This window comes from Delphinapterus leucas, chromosome X (assembly GCF_059928025.1).
Source record: "Delphinapterus leucas isolate spDelLeu-1000000601 "Yukka" chromosome X, BTC_Dleu_Yukka2, whole genome shotgun sequence".
Lineage (NCBI taxonomy): Eukaryota > Metazoa > Chordata > Mammalia > Artiodactyla > Monodontidae > Delphinapterus > Delphinapterus leucas.
Window position 1 is genome coordinate 17654310 of NC_143150.1, and position 15982 is coordinate 17670291.

Consider the following 15982-nt stretch of genomic DNA (forward strand, 5'->3'; position numbering starts at 1 on the left):
ACTGTATTCCTTGGGTTGGGCAGAGACCCTAGCACAAAGTAGGCATTCTGTAAATGTTGTATGAATGAATTGTTCACCACTTTGGCAGGCTGAATGTAATCAGTGAATTTGTGTTCCCAGAGCACATGTTTGACTGCTGCTTGGGAATGTGGTCCAGAAAGAACCTCTTTGTGGGAGAGTGTAGTGATCTAGGGATTCAACCTTTACTGGGCATGAAATGATATGCAGTTAATTGACAGTTGGCAGTAGAGATAAAGGTAATTCGTTCTTTAATTCTCAGGCTTATCTCCAGGGTTGCTTTAAACTCCCAGTACTCCAGTGTGGTAGCAACATTTTGGCCTGCCTTTTACAGAGGCAGAGTCTGTCACGGCCCCAGGCATGATCTTTGCTTTAAAGTCTGAGCTCGTGATACCCAGGTGTGCCCTCTGCAAGGTCATGTTCTTTCAGGCTAAATAACAGAAGGGTAACCTTCATCTGGGTTCCCTAAGACGATTTCTTCCACCAGCAATCCTCACTTTCCCCACTGGTTTCAAATGCAGCCATTTCTTTCATCTGTATTCCTATCTTGATTAGTAAGAAATTAATGAGCATGTAAGATTTGATTTAGATAATGATTAATTAGGGGAAAAGGCACCGTTCTAATAGCAAGTCACTGTTATATGCTAAGGAAATTAGTTAATATTTCTGGATGGCAAATTGACTTGTCCTCTGTTAAAAAGAAAACCTTTTAGAAATGGTTGCTACGTTATTTTTTCGTTCGTTTGTAGAGCAACCTGCACTTAATCCTTTGGATAATTCTAATAGGCATCTATTATTTTCCCTGTAAGTCATGAAGCAAACCAGTTTTGGATATCATTCATTCCTTTGTTTAATATTACTTTAATGATAATATTACATTATTATTTTTAGCACAGCATACTTTCGTTAGCAAAAAAGTCTGCCATTCATAAAGCAGCCCTTGGCAATAAAATGTGTGAAATCATCATACACACACACACACACACACACACACACACACACACACGTATATATATGGAAAAGATTTCAGTTTTCATTGTTACTGAGCCCTGACGATTTAGTCTCTTCTGTTGCTGTTTGAATATGTTCTATCTGCTTTTAGAAAAGTATAAGGATCAAGGTCTACATTAATACTTCTTCTGTTCTTCAGTGTGTTTTTAAATGTGATTTTTGACAATTTATAGTCATTAGCTAAAATTGCAGTGTAGTAAAATAACCAACATATAGAACATAATAAAGGTAATTGGAGAATCGGAGGGCTGGAAGTGACCTTGAGGGGTTATTTAGCTCATTTCCCAATTTCAAGCTGTAAGACTAATCTTCCTAAACAGCACCCTTCATCATATTATACCTCTGCTTGAGACTCAACAGTGGTTCTTTATTGTCCATGGAGTCAAGCCCATAGTCTTTTGTCTGCATTCAAGGCCCTTCACACTCTGGCCCATCTTGCCTGATAAGCTAGCTATACCCCAGATTCTAGTTTCTCTCCAGGCAGGTTAATTTTGCCCCACTATTCCACAGGTGCCATATGCATTTCACCCATTGGCCTTCTCATCTTTTACTGTGTAACTCAAGCCCTACCTCCTCCTGGAAGTCTTCTTTGACACCTAGAGCCTCTGGTGAGCATTTACTTATCTAGCGAATGTTGTCTATATTACATATTTGAAAATTCCACTTTATTGAAATATAATTTATAAATAATAAAGTACACTCATTTTGAGTGAAGAATTTACTGAGTTTTGACAACTTTATATACCCATGTAACTACCACCCCAATTAAAATATAGACTATTTCTGTCACGTCAGAAAATATACTGCATATTTTGTCACCTAACCATATATCAGCTTTTACTGTTCTCTAGCTATTTTTGTGTGTGAAAGTCTGGTCTCTTAGCATGAATTTGTTTTTTGTTTATTTTAATTTTACTTAACGTATATTGAATATTTACCTTGTACCAAGTAGGCTAAGAGCTTTACATGCATAATCTCACTCAGTCCTTGCAACAACTCTGCCAGGTAAGTGGTATTGATAATAGGGACGAAAAGGCGTGTAGAGGTTAAATAATCTACCCTTGGTTGCAAGCTAGTAAGTGGTGGGGCTAGGACTAAATTGTAAGCTACTTGACCAGAGGGGACCATAAGTGTTTTGCCTACCATGATGCTGGCCTCCAGGCCGTTAATACTTACTGACTTGGAATAAAATCCAATAGAACAGATACAATTAAACAGCCTCATATATAGTTTTCACTGTCCTCTTCCAATTAGGGACAGAGCTCAGGCCTGGAATGGGGTCTCCAAGTGAGTGTGGTGCACCTGTGACTGCATGGCAGAGAGGAGCCGAAGTCCCAGTCCTGGTGGAGGTGGCTAAGGGAAACCAGAAGCAGTCTAAAATGTCAAGTCCTTGAATGGAGCCCCAAAGAGTAAGAACTAGGCCCAAAGGAGAGAGTCTGTGTTATAGGTCAAGAAGGCAAGGCCACAGGTAGCCAGACCTAAGAGATCCCCTTACACAAGAGTACACATCAGGAGGGAGCTTTCGGTGGACCACCTGTGATTTAGCCTCTGGAAGGGAAAGCAACTGGTAAGGGTGCCCAGCTTGAATACACATGGGAATAATCCTCCAGAGAAAGGCTTCCATAACTCAAATATCCCTTCTCAGTTGTAAGACCCAGAACTGGGCCCACTGTGCAAGCAAGACATTGTCTCAAAATAACTAGAAATAAATTACTTTATAGTTTCTTCAAGCGAAACATCTATTTGTGAATCTTCAAGATGTTTGGAAATTGATTTTTGTGGTATTTTAATATATTTTTCCAAGATCAAAGCATACAGATGTAACATTTTCAGGGTCATCTGTCTCCACTCCTCCTTTTTAGATCAGACAGAAAGTGTTCTTTCTGTGTTCTCAGTCTGCAGCCCTCATTAATGCACCACTACATGCACAGGGCTGCCTGAGATCGCCGGGGCATCCCAAAGGAGATGGGAGTCATTCTCTGCTCTTCAGGAACTAAAAATCTAGGAGAGGAGATTATAGTATGAAGGTACTTTTTAACCCTCCAGAATAAATGGGAACTAGCAGCCCTGTAATGACTTCAGTTATTATTATTTTTTTTTTAGCATCTGGGAATGCAACTTATTAAGCCCTAAAGGGTTGAACCTTTCTGACTCATTCGAATAGTCAATTGCTAAGTCTTCTCCTTATCTCCATCCCAGGCTATAGTGCTTGTCTCTATTCCCATTTCCCAGCTGAGTTCCATTTTTACAAAAAAAAAAAAAATGTGAGCACCTCTTTGCCGAGTGTGGTCCGTGATTACTTTTCCTTCCCATCTAATAAAGGAGCTATTTTCCCTTAACCTTCTTTTGTTCCTGACATACTTAAAGAATGCTTTGCTACTTACTATGTCTTTTGTAAGTTACATCTTATTTCTTGAATTGGCCTCTCTGCTTTTATTCACACAAGCATGTACCAGTTCTCAGTGTGCCTCCTTAGTCATTTGCCCTCGGTTCTACTTTTTATTCATCCCACTTGGGATTTGGTTCCCAGAGTAATTCTTTGTTTTGTTGATAAGGATTCCCCTCTAAATTCTTTCTCTGTTTCTTTCTGTTTTGTGTGTTCTTTCTGTCTTGTCTCTTTCATGGGCATGTTCATGCATTAAAATGGTTATATTTCATTTTTGTCATTTCATTTAGGTGTGTCTAGCTCTCCTGGCCCACTTTGTTCCTTATGCTATCATGTACTGAGGCTTATTTTAAGCTGGCCTGTGAGTTATATGAAATTTACTTAAAACAAAATGTTTTTCCCTTTGGCATTTATTTCTCTCCTTCCTGGTTTGGAAATCCTGAATTCTTATCAGTTTATAGATGTTTTATTTCCTCAAATCTATAGCTAACTCTTAGCCCCCAGATCAGTTATACTGGTTTATTGATTAACCAGGCTGTGATAAGTTGGTGGGAGGATAAATATTGCTATATATACATTTCTTATATTTGGATATAACACGTACCTTTCCTCATGACATCTGACATGTTTTCCCATAAGTTCTCATTTGAGGTTTTAGTCCTTTAAAGATTTTGGCTAACCGAATTCCTGAGGTCGTAGGAGTTTATACAATGATGAGACTTGACCACCTCAGGGAAGGGGGGTACCCCCATGCATGCTCTAAGTTACTTCATGAATTATCATATTAAGGCAAACCAAACTGGCGTCATGGTCATTTCAAGAGTCATTCCTGGGCTTCTGTTGGTACATTGAGTGGCAGTTTGTTACCTTCTAAGACGTAGGCAACTCACAGCACTTCACAAAGAAAAGATCTGAGCCCTATTATGGGAGTTAGAACAGTACTAACGGCCACCCTGCCAAATAAACCCTACCATTCTTGAAAACTGGAAATCATCACCAGTGGAAATTTAGCAACACAAAGAATTTTATCTATAACATTTAATTTTATGAATGTATTGCAAATACAGGCATTTTAAACCACACACTATTTAGGCATCAGTTTACTAAGAAAATAAACTGGTGTTTGGAAAGTACCTGCTATATAGGATTTTTCATACCTACACATGTGTCCCAACTACCCTTGTTTAAATCTAGATTAGCCACTTGTCCCCAAGGGGACTCTTTCCCCACTTGGTCCAATAAACTGAGTCAGTTTCTACTTCTAGAATGGCATTACATTTTGTAACCTCATGTAGAAAGAACACAGTGAGCTAGAACTAGCTCTGTTATTTTTCTTTTTCTGAAGATAATCATAAAGCCTTTGAGCTTATTAGACCCTGTTCAAAATCGGTTTAAGGCTCGTATATGAGATTGACATTTATAGGAGATAAATCTGAACTCTGCGTCTCCAGACCCCAAATTGTATTTTGACACATTAAACATCACCTTTCCATCCAGTACTACAAAATGCAGTGCTGCGTTAGGTTTGGTGATACACATTACCCATGCTCTCCTTTACTACTTTTGTCAGCAGCTCCCTTAAGGAGGAGGAAGTAGAGAGCTTGGAGTCAATACTGGGGACTCCAGCAGTGATGTCTTGTGAGGTTGAACTTGATGAATTTCATTCCTCAATGAAGAAAACTTGGACACATACATTAGGGCCATGATAACTGGAATTCCTAGGGAAATCAGAGATTGTAACAAAAGTAAATTTTCTGGTAACTTAGGGCTAACTAGTTCCCCCCACCTTTTTAAAAAAAAACAAAACACCTCAGTCATTGAAAAGCTGTCTAAAACGTCTGAATATGCTTTCTAGCCTCACTTCAGTAAGATTTGATGTTTATTATGAAAGCTTACTTTGCCAAGGACTTTATGGAACTTTGCGGGTGTCCCCCCTTGGGGGGATATCCCATATACATGTTTTGTCATCCTAGATAACTATGTCGCTTTATCGCACCCAGTTATATGCACTAGGTATTCATCTCTGTTAACCCCTCTAGACAGTGTGCTCCTTGGGATAAGGACCATGTCTCTCTTGTTGAAAGCTGTACCTCTACCATGTAGCACAGTGCTTGGCACACAGAAGATATGTTAGACTGGGTCCTCTGAGAAGCAGATGCCAACATAGCACTAGATGTGCAAGAAGTTTCTTGGGGAAAACACTTGGGAAGGAAATGAGCCGTTCGACTGTGGTGTAGGTCTGACCCCTTTGGAGGAGAGAGGGAAGGAAGGAAGGTTGAGTAGAGAGAATGTAAACTGCAGTACAGTTTTAAGAAAGTTTTGTCAGGGTCAGTGGGGAGTCCTCAAGCCAAAATGCCTGTCAGCAAAGTCCTGTGTCTCACAGGACTTGGCATCTTTGCCATGCTGCCATTGGCTGGGAGCAGCCCCTAGGGATTGTGGCCTGGGCACAACATGGCGTTGAATTTAGAGCACAGCAGCTGGGACCGTTCGGCAGTTATACTCCCTGTGGTAGGAGGTCTGAGATGCACATTTTCATGGCCACCACAGAAGAGCTCAACAAATGCTTATTGAAGGGAAAGTTTGAGTAAAACAGGAGTTACAGAAGAAGAAGGAGATTGGACTTAAATATGCATTGAGCCCTAATATTTGCTAGTATTGGTAGAGGATATAAAATCTTGGGACTCTCCGTTGCTTCCCTCATTTCTCCTCAAATGTCACCTTATGAAAGAAGCCATCCCTGATTACCCTACATAAATAGAAGCGTCCCTGCAATCACCACATTCCCTATCTACCTTACTTTTAAACATTAAAAAACAGCAGCTATATTGAGGTATAATTGACATACCATAAGCTATACATATTTTAAGGGTGCAGTTTGATAAATTTGATACATGTTTACAGCCATGAAACAATCATCACAATCAAAATAATGAATATATCTATCACTCCTCCGAATTTCCTCACTCTCACCTGCTGGACTGCTTCATCTCCGCCAACAACCGCTGAACTGCTTTCTGTCACCATAGATTAATTTTCACTTTCTAGATGGAACCATACAGTATGTAATTTTTAAAATTTGGTTTCTTTCACCGAGCATAATGTTTTCAGGGTTCATCCATGTGGTGGCATGTATCAATAGTTTATTTCTTTTTATGGCTGAGTAGTATTCCATTGTGTGTGTATACCACAGTTTGTTTTCCCTTCCTTACTTAGTTTTATTTTCTCTGTAGTACTTATCACTGCTTGACCTTACATATGTAGTTTGTTGTCTCCCAGAATATAAGCTCCACGAGGGCAGGTACTTTACAGACTGCTGTATCCACAGTGCTTGTCACATAGTGGATACCCAATAAAATATTTGTTGAATGACTCTCACCTACTCCCATGGCTTCAATTTTCTTTTATATGCTGATGACTTCCATGGATACAGAAGTGTGTTGAGTCACCAGCGAAGAGCTGAAAACTACAAAAAGGGTTTTTTTTATGGGGAAACCTGGTAGATGATAATCATTGACTGAGGTACGGAATACAGGAGACGTAACTTGTGTGTTCATATGGGATATATTGAGTTCAGTTTGGGGTCTGCTGAATCTGAGATTCCCACAGAGTAGTTGAAAATGTGGGATTTTGGAGCTCAGAAGAACGGTGAAGGCAGGATTAGAGAGTTCAGCAGTCACAGGGGTTAGGTAAGATCATTGGGTTTGGGCAGAGATGTAGAATGAGAAAGAGGGTCAACAACATTTATGTGATCGGCAGACGAAGAGAAAGCAAGAAAAGATAGATAAGAATAGCCATAGTGGGACTTCCCTGGTGGTCCAGCGGGTAGGACTCCGCGCTCCCAATGCAGGGGGCCTGGGTTCTATCCCTGGTCAGGGAACTAGATCCCACCTGCATGCCACAACTAGGGGTCTGCATGCCACAGCTAAAAGATCCTGTGTGCAGCAGTGAAGACCCAGCGCAGCCAAAATAAATAAATTGGGGGCGGTGTATGGGGTGTGTGTGGATAGGTTTAGTGAACTGGGTAGATTCACTAAAGCAAGGCGGGGGGAGTGTTTTAAGGAGGGATTGGTTAACTGTGAGGACTGCAAAGGGTCACATTGGTTGAGGACTGAGAAGAGGTTCTGATTCCCTAATTTTGGAATAATCAAGAAGATTATTCATTTGGCAAATCTTTATCGAGGTACAGAAATAAGAAAGCATTCTGCATCATAAGGGAGCTCAGGAATTCAGAGGAGCAGGAGGTTGGCATTTGTGCTAGAGCTAGAATTGTTGAGTTGTAAGGGCTTTTGGTGATTGAATGTTAATGTTAGCGACATTGGATTGCCCAGACATACATTTCATTAGGAAATCATAACTGGAAGTTTGAAAGTGGCTTCTTGCTTGTGTTTTCATTCATAAATTATAATCAAGAAAAAGAAATTGTAGGAGTGAAGATTGGTCTTTTAACAGACAAATTAAATATTGGTGTTCAGTGACGTATACTTCGTGCTATAAATTAGTTTATACAGCATTTATGAGTCAAACCTAGGCAATTAATTCTTACAGTTATTCAAAAAGAATCAGTCATAAAGATAATAGGGAGAAAGCAGGGATTAGTTAAGGTAAATGCTGATTTTGGATAATCAAGATTTTACTGTGTTTTAAAAGAAATGCATTGTTTTGCCTTGTTTGCCTCCTGTGTGTGTGAGACACTGTGCTTACTGAAACATGAAAAACTTGTTTGTTTCAGGATCAGATTTGCAAGTATGTCTCCCCAAGGGCCCAACATGCTGCTCAAGAAAGATGGAAGAAAAATACCAACTAACAGCACGATTGAACATGGAACAACTGCTTCAGTCTGCAAGTATGGAGCTCAAGTTCTTAATTATTCAGAATGCTGCAGTTTTCCAAGGTGAGTTCTGGGGATCATTTGAGATGTGCTGCTCAATGGCATCATTATTTGGGCACTGGGCTTTCAAATGCCAAGTATAATTTATAAATTACCATTCCAACATTAATACTTGTCATAAAAACCTCCCAGTGAGGGACTTCCCTGGTGGTGCAGTGGTTGAGAATCCGCCTGCCAATGCAGGGGACACGGGTTCGATCCCTGGTCCGGGAAGATTCCACATGCTGTGGAGAAACTAAGCCCGTGCGCCACAGCTACTGACCCCTCAAGCCACAACTAGAGCCTGTGCTCTGCAACAAGAGAAGCCCGCGTGCCTAGAGCCTGTGCTCTGCAACAAGAGAAGCCACTGCAGTGAGAAGCCCACGCACGGCAACGAAGAGTAGCCCCAGCTTGCCGCAACTAGAGAAAGCCTGCATGCAGCAATGAAGACCCAACACAGCCAAAAAATAAATAAAAATAAAAATTAAAAAACAAAAACAAAAACCTCCCAGTGAGAGATTCTGGTTAAGGAAAAACATGGTTTTTAGAGAAGCTGCATTACAATCTTTGGAAAGGTGGGTATTGTCAAAAATCATTGTCTAAGGACATTCTGTTTACCTGTATGTAAAGGATGAAATCTCTGAAGAAAGAATAAATGGTACTTTCCCTCCATTAGCCCATAAAACTTGTTTAAAAAACAAAAATGTTTACTTAAATACCAGTTTTCTCCAGGAGTTAGTTGGATATTTGTGGAACATGCACAAGCTCTTTCTGCCCACTGGGACTATTTCCATTTAAGAGGGAAAAACTGGCTTAATGGCCCTACATTTTCTCATTTGTGTGAGTGATTATCCTTTCTCTTTTTCTGAGTCTCAGTTCTTATTATACCTGTGTATGACTGTAAAAGATAGCTGTTGTGGTGTTGCCAGAATGGGTAGGAAATTACATTTCTCCTTATTAACTTGTAGGACTGTCATAGCTGGATGGGGAGTGTCTCCCTTGATTCAGAGACCCAGCTAGGAGGATGACGGTAGTGGTGAGAGCAAACACTTATATAGCATTATGTGCTAGGTACTCTTTTAAGTGTTTTACATATATTAATTCATTTAATCCTCACAATAAACCCTATGAAGTGAGTAGTATTATTAGTTTCCCCATTTTATGGATGAAAACTCAAGGCACAGAATGGTTAAGTAACTTGCCCAAGGTCACACAACTAATAAATGGGGAAAGTAGGATTTCAACCCAGTTGGCCTGGCTCTCAGAGTGTATGCTTTTTACTACCTCATTATGCCACTTCCTGTGAAAGAAAGTTAATTATGGATATTGGGGCTCTCTTCTATCCTTCCTTAAGCAGATGGAATCAGCTGCCTTCTTCTTGTCCCACAAGGAGAGAATTGGGGTCAGATAGAAAAATAGCACTTCTGACTACTTGACATTCGAAATCTTTAGATTTATGGCACCTTTATAAGAATTAACCTGTTTGAATTGTAAGGTGGGATGATTATAGTTTCTTTTGCATATTATAATGAAATACTTAGAATAAGCTGAGAAAATTATTCAAATTAGCTAATAAAACATACATTCACAACAGTTTCTTGGGTCAAAGCCTCGGGATGTTGGGTTGATTATATAGAGTATAATACAGAAGCTTGAAGTATTTGTTAACCTATTTATGCAGTCAGACTCTTGTGAAGAGTTTGTTGAGACTAACAATTTGGCAAAAGAATGAATAATTTAAGCTCATTTTAAAAATACATGTACCATTCATGTACTTCTTAGATTGATTTTGGAGCTGATCTACTAGCTGAAAGTAGGGTGATAAGAAGTGATGTGACATGAGAATCTAGTTGAAGTGGAGGGCTGAATCTTACTCTATGGGCTGTGGAGGGGCTTTTCTAGAATGGAGTATTTGCGATTTGTTTCATTCCCAGAATAACCAAGCCCACAGATGTTATCTTACCATTGCCTGGCTGGATGGGGGTGGTGGAGTGATCACGCTGGTATTCTAGCGTGAAGAGTAGCTGACGTGGCTGTCTATCTGAGGGCCTTGCATGTCAGCATTCACATCTCTGTCCAGTTCTGCATTTTGCATATTGTGTTTTCTAGTTCTGGAACAGCGTAAGACTAAGAGAGAAAGGAAGTTTTGAAAAGATTTTGATTGGATTAGCTTCCAGATATGGCTGCTATAGAATGGAAGCTGAACGCTTGTCATGTGAACAGAGGGTAGGGAGTAGGGGGGCAGCACCTACTCGTTCTCTGTCTCTCTCATACACACACACACACACACACACACACACACACACATACATATAAATATATTATTTCTCAAATTGTGGGGGCAGGCAGAAGGACAACCCTAGCAAAGGAACACGGAGACAACTAATGTCTGAACTCATTGCCGGTGCCTTCTACCTTGTCACCATATGTACTCATTCTTTATCTTGTTTCATTCTCTCTTCTTATTCTTTTCCTGCTTCGCTCTTAGAAAAAATAAACCCCATAAGAACCAAATAAAACATGGTCCTAGACCTCAAGACAATTATGCCATGTTTGTAGAGACGTTGCCCCAAATCCTTTCTGTAGGATTGCCTCCTTGTCTGGAGAGACAAGACTAAAATCAGGGACTGCTACAAGATGATGTATTACTGATTGCTGAGAGAAGGAGAGTATCCATTTTTTTCTTATAACTACTCGGTAGCCCAATGAATTTAATTGGCGGACACAGTTGCTTTTTCCCTAAAATACACCCCCTCCCCAAGATTCTGGTAGAACAAATTGTTGAGAAAATTGCTCCAGTACTTAACTCCTATGAAATTTGATGTGAGCTGTTTTCACCGCATGAAACTGAAGATAGCTCATCTTGATATTGGCCTAGATCCACAATCTCTTTAGGGTTCCTTCGCTAGTTCACATTGGGGGTATTAAGCAGTGAGTGCTTTCTGCAAATACGTGCACAGTTCCACGAGCAATCCTTACTGTCTCGATTTGGAGTTTATGTCTTCGTTTGCAGGAAGCCTTTGCCCTCGTAAATGAGCCTGGGGCCCTTTGCTACAGTAGTTGGAGTGCTCTATTGCTAACGTTGTCTTGATAATGATTGAAGCATTTAAAAAAGTTGTTCTTTATCTTCAATCTTTGCATTGCCTCGTTTCCTAAACTTAATTTACTTTGATGCGCTTAGTAAAATGGGGCAGCACAATCGTTTTTTGCTTCTGCTTTATTAATTCTTTTTTGAAAAACTTCGCTGAAAGTAGATTTTCTTCTCTCTTTTCCTTCTCCCCTACCTAATAATGATGTTGATGATAATAGTGACAGTTATATTAAGTGCCTACTATATGATGCTTACTTTTACATAATTATCTCATTTGATTTTCCCAGCAGCCCTATGAGGTTCATACTGTAATTATCTCCATTTTACAGATGAGGAAACTCATTGATGCCACAGCTTCTTCCAAGCCATCATGTGACATGGTTTTCCTGTTCTTAGTGTGCTTGAGGTAAAACAAAATTAAGAAATTGTAGGATTTGTGGTCCTTGAGAAGAAAAATGGGATAGAATTCTGAGTTTTTCATCATATCTCCACCACCTCTACACTTTCGAGCCTTGAGTTCTGTTTTCCTTGTAGAATTTCATTATAACTTTCAACCTTGTACCATCAGGAAATATTAGGCGTATGTCCGGGTTTTTTCTGTACGTTGGAGGATTCCAGTCTTCCCCAGGGTACCACTGACTCTGAGTGAGAACAGACTCTTCAGAATGCAGCAACACTTTGCTTTTCTGGAAGTTGTCTCTCTCACAACTTGAACTTTCTTTATCAGAGAGGAGAAATGGTGGTTAAGCAGAAAACATCTCTGTGCACCTAAAACGACGTGGAGCTCCTGCTTTATGTACTTGTCTCATCTGAGAGCTCCTGGGTCCTTGTTCAGAGCCTACTACCGTTCTGAATTTATGCACAGTCTTTACAAGCTTGATTTTCTAGTTTTCCAGCCGGTAGTAGATAAGCAGTTAACTAGAAGGGCTTTGAAAGACTGCCAGAGGGAGGTACATATGAGCAGCAAGAAGCTAACGAGTGACAGAGTGGAGGACGTGAAAGTGACTCAAGAACTCACTGAATGTGGCAGTTGGGGGCATTTTATAGAGGAGTATATCCCTACCTGTCTCAGTAGCCCCTATGTTATAATAGATCCAACAACTAATGTTTCTAGTGATGGCTGTGAATTGATAAGGAAAGATCAAGTTATGTTCACTGTTTTGCCCTTAATATTTCCATTTTGAATGGCTAAAAATATTTTTGGTGCTTAAAGGCAATGGAAGAAACACTGGACTTGGAGTCAGAAAAATCTAAGTTCTAATTCTAGTTCTCTGTTTATGGCCTTTATGACTTTGGGTGGTTACTGTATTATCTAGACAGCTCATTTTTGTGGACCACTTCACCCCACATGGGGCCAGGTAAATGACGCATTACCATTACAGACATAATCCCAGACAAAGCTGGACTTCATGATGTAATTCAACAACTTTTGCCCCATGTAGATGACTTTGAAGCAGCTCCAGTGCACAGGTGAGAGAGCACTTAGGCAAAGGACCCTTTGAAAGAGGGGTTTATTTTATGCATTCTTAGATGTGAAGCTGAGCTGTTTGAAATATCAATACTTCCAGGAGCAATCCTTTTTTCAGCTTCCTGAAGCTTCTCTTCCAAATATACCTATCTGGTATATTTTACACACAAGCAAGAGGCTAGATCACGAAGGCGTTGTTGTGTTCCGGCCATATTTTTGTTGCATTTTCTGGTGCACGCTATCATGGCAGAGAGGAAGAAAAGCGCTATCTTCATCCAGCGTTGGAAGGCTTTCTCCTACCTGCTGTCTCTGGAGGAGATGAAGGGGGAGGAAGCAGTGTTGCTGTGCGTCTTCTCTTTCTCTGCTCCCTTATTTTCTGTTTCCATCTGCTCTTGGCAGTTCTTCTACTGTTTTTCTGTCAGATTCCTGTCTCTCCCACTCCCCCTAAATAAAATTACCCTTGGTTAGAGCACCCTTTTCCATCAGCTCAGAGCAATTTCTCCAGTCATTTCTGCTTGAAATAACTGTTTAGGGACACTATTCAAGCAGAGCTCTTTTCCTTCACAGTTAATATGTGACTGAATAATTGCTTGAATGTTGATAAACATGTTTTTGAGATTCAATCATTTGTTAATTTCGTTTTTATAATGTAGTGGGGATTTTAAGTGAGTACTGAGCAATTTTTCTCCATTTCACGCTTTTTTCCTCTTGACTAGTCTGACAGTTCTCCTGCCCATGCTGAGCCCCACTGAACTCCTCGGCTCAAACTGCCGGCCATTCCGTCACAACCCTTTCTTTTTTTGAAGATAACGTATACGGGAGAAAATAATTACATTGATGTCGAATCAGAACTTAATTCATTTGCCAGGGCCAAATATAATGACATTAAACTGAATAGGAGAATTTTAGGAACGCAGACCGTGACCATGAGTGAGGTTATATATCCTCAAAAATGTAAATTATTAATCAAACCACTCATCTGTACAGCAAAGCTCTAGTAACCCCATTATAAAAGGGTGAATTTCCCATCAGAGGCCAGAAGATGCTGGCTCTAATTAGTGTACTTTTATGGAGTTGACTCAAAGAGATATTTTGGTTACAAAGTTACAAAAATTGTGATTCTTTAATTATTAGTGCTGTTGGAAAAACAACTGGAAACTGGGTGTTCAAAGTTATTTTGGTTTTAAACTAAGAACTTTCTGGATTTAATTCAGTTTCAAAATTCTGTGGCTTTAGCCAGAGCCAGAGGCTGGGGAAAGTTGTAAACCCTTCCTGTGCCCTCCATTGATTTAGAAGTCAGTCATTAGACCGAAAACTGTTTAATAAAAAGAGCCTACAAAAATGGCGGGTGTGGAGTGTTCTTGGGCCAACAGTGAGGTGAGGAGATTATGTAGATTAACTCCTTACCCCAGCGCGCGTGCCCCTTGGTTCAGTAGGGCTCTGAACTCCCCCCTACAGCTGCCATTATCATCGCCCACCTTCTCACTAGTGGACCCAACAAAGCAAATTAAAGGACATTGTCCCTGCCCTCTAGAAGCTTCCAGGAAAAATACCACTTTTGCCCAGTGATTATTCCCAACCCCTCCCCCACTGGGATTTGTTTACTTTCTGAAAACATATGTTCCTTCTCCTCTTTCTGTCTCACTGAATTGCAGTACCTGATATTTGAGTAATGAAGCATATGTTTGAGAGATTTGAATTCTCCTGTCAATCGAGTGGAGGTAGAAACAATTTTCCTTGAAGCTGGAAGTGGTAACATAGAAATTAAAAACACCTTTCCTTCTATTGACTGTGAGATGCTTCCAGGGGCTGCGGCACACCCTCATACTCCTGCTTTGCCCTGTCTCCTCTTTCAGTCAGTCACCAGCTCTTGTTTCTTCCTTCATACTCCTCCCCATCTTTTCCCTACATTCTGTTCCCCTTTGCCCTCCCTGGGCCTCAGTTGTCTCACTGATCACATGCCGTTGCCTTCTAGCTCTGTTTCTCTGATTTTAGTTCCAGGCTCCCATCAGCTTACATCTAGACTACCTGCAAAGGCCGAATGGAGTTTCATGCCTTTAGTCTGCTCCTTTGCTTTCCAGTCCAGCGGTGGAGTGTAAGTTTAAGAGGGCAGGCTCTGGAGTCACTTGGGCTGGGTTTGAATGAGCCTTGGTGGCATAGGTAGAAGATGTGGAGCTGGTGTGGAGAAGAGAAAGTTGAAGGCTTCGGGTGAGAATCAGAAACCTCCTCACTGAATATGTATTTATGTCAGGGAGAGATGAATGAAAAATGTCCTGTTCTGAAGTGTTTTACTTACATTATCTCATTTAGACCTCACAACAACCCAGCGAAGTTGGTACTATTATTAGCCTCATTTTGTTGCTGAGGAAGTGGAGGCTTAGAGAGATTAAGTGAGTTTTCTAAAGTTGCACAGCCAAATAGATAAATGGCAGAGACAGGAATTGAACCCAGGATGTACAGCTCCAGGGCCTGTGCCCTTAATCACCATGTGTTTTATAGCCACTGTGTATTTTGTTTCATGGTCACAGACAATCTCCCCAGTTCTAGCTTGCTTTCTTGCAGGGGAATTCTATTATATTTAACTAAAAGCATTTGCTGAGCAAGTACCTAGCACGTCTGAAGGCAGGTTATTGTAGGGGATTCAAAGATAAAAACTACCTCACGCCTACCTTCAAGTAGCTCAAATTTCAGAAACTGGGACTTAATGCGTGAGTAATTTTGGTACAAGGCATCCTATGGGAAATGCGGTAAGAAAAATTTTAGCAGGTTTCTAAGGGAATAGGGGTGGATCCAGGTTTTTTAAGGCTCAAAGCTTACACAGTTTGAATGCCCTCTTAGAGAAAGGAGACAAAGTGAAAAAACAAAATGCCTGTGTGGTTGGAAGAGATTAATTCCAACTAGAGGGTAGAGGTTCTTGGAGGAGATTGCCTGTATGAATTCTCCAGACAGACGTGGCTTTTGATCAAAGAGAAGGGCCGTTAAGGGAGTTAGGTAAATCAGTGCACATCTTTTTCTAAATTTAAATTAAAATTTAAACATTATTAATTGCCTTCTAGATACCAGTCTTTCTGGACTCCCTAGCTAGCGTTACAGTCATCCCTTTTGAAAGGACAAAACATCTAGGCGAGAAGCAGAGGGGCA

At 40.4% G+C, this 15982-nt stretch overlaps 1 protein-coding gene across 2 annotated transcripts in view; it reads left to right on the top strand.

Annotated features, from left to right (window-relative positions):
- The window catches only part of GPC3 (glypican 3), a 442030-nt gene that overhangs the window by 23515 nt on the left and 402533 nt on the right, over window positions 1-15982 (top strand). For both annotated transcript variants that reach the window (XM_089904074.1, XM_022554225.3), the window contains one exon: window positions 8145-8306. In XM_089904074.1, coding sequence (XP_089760200.1) covers window positions 8145-8306 — 162 coding nt within the window. The remainder of the gene's footprint in view (window positions 1-8144; window positions 8307-15982) is intronic.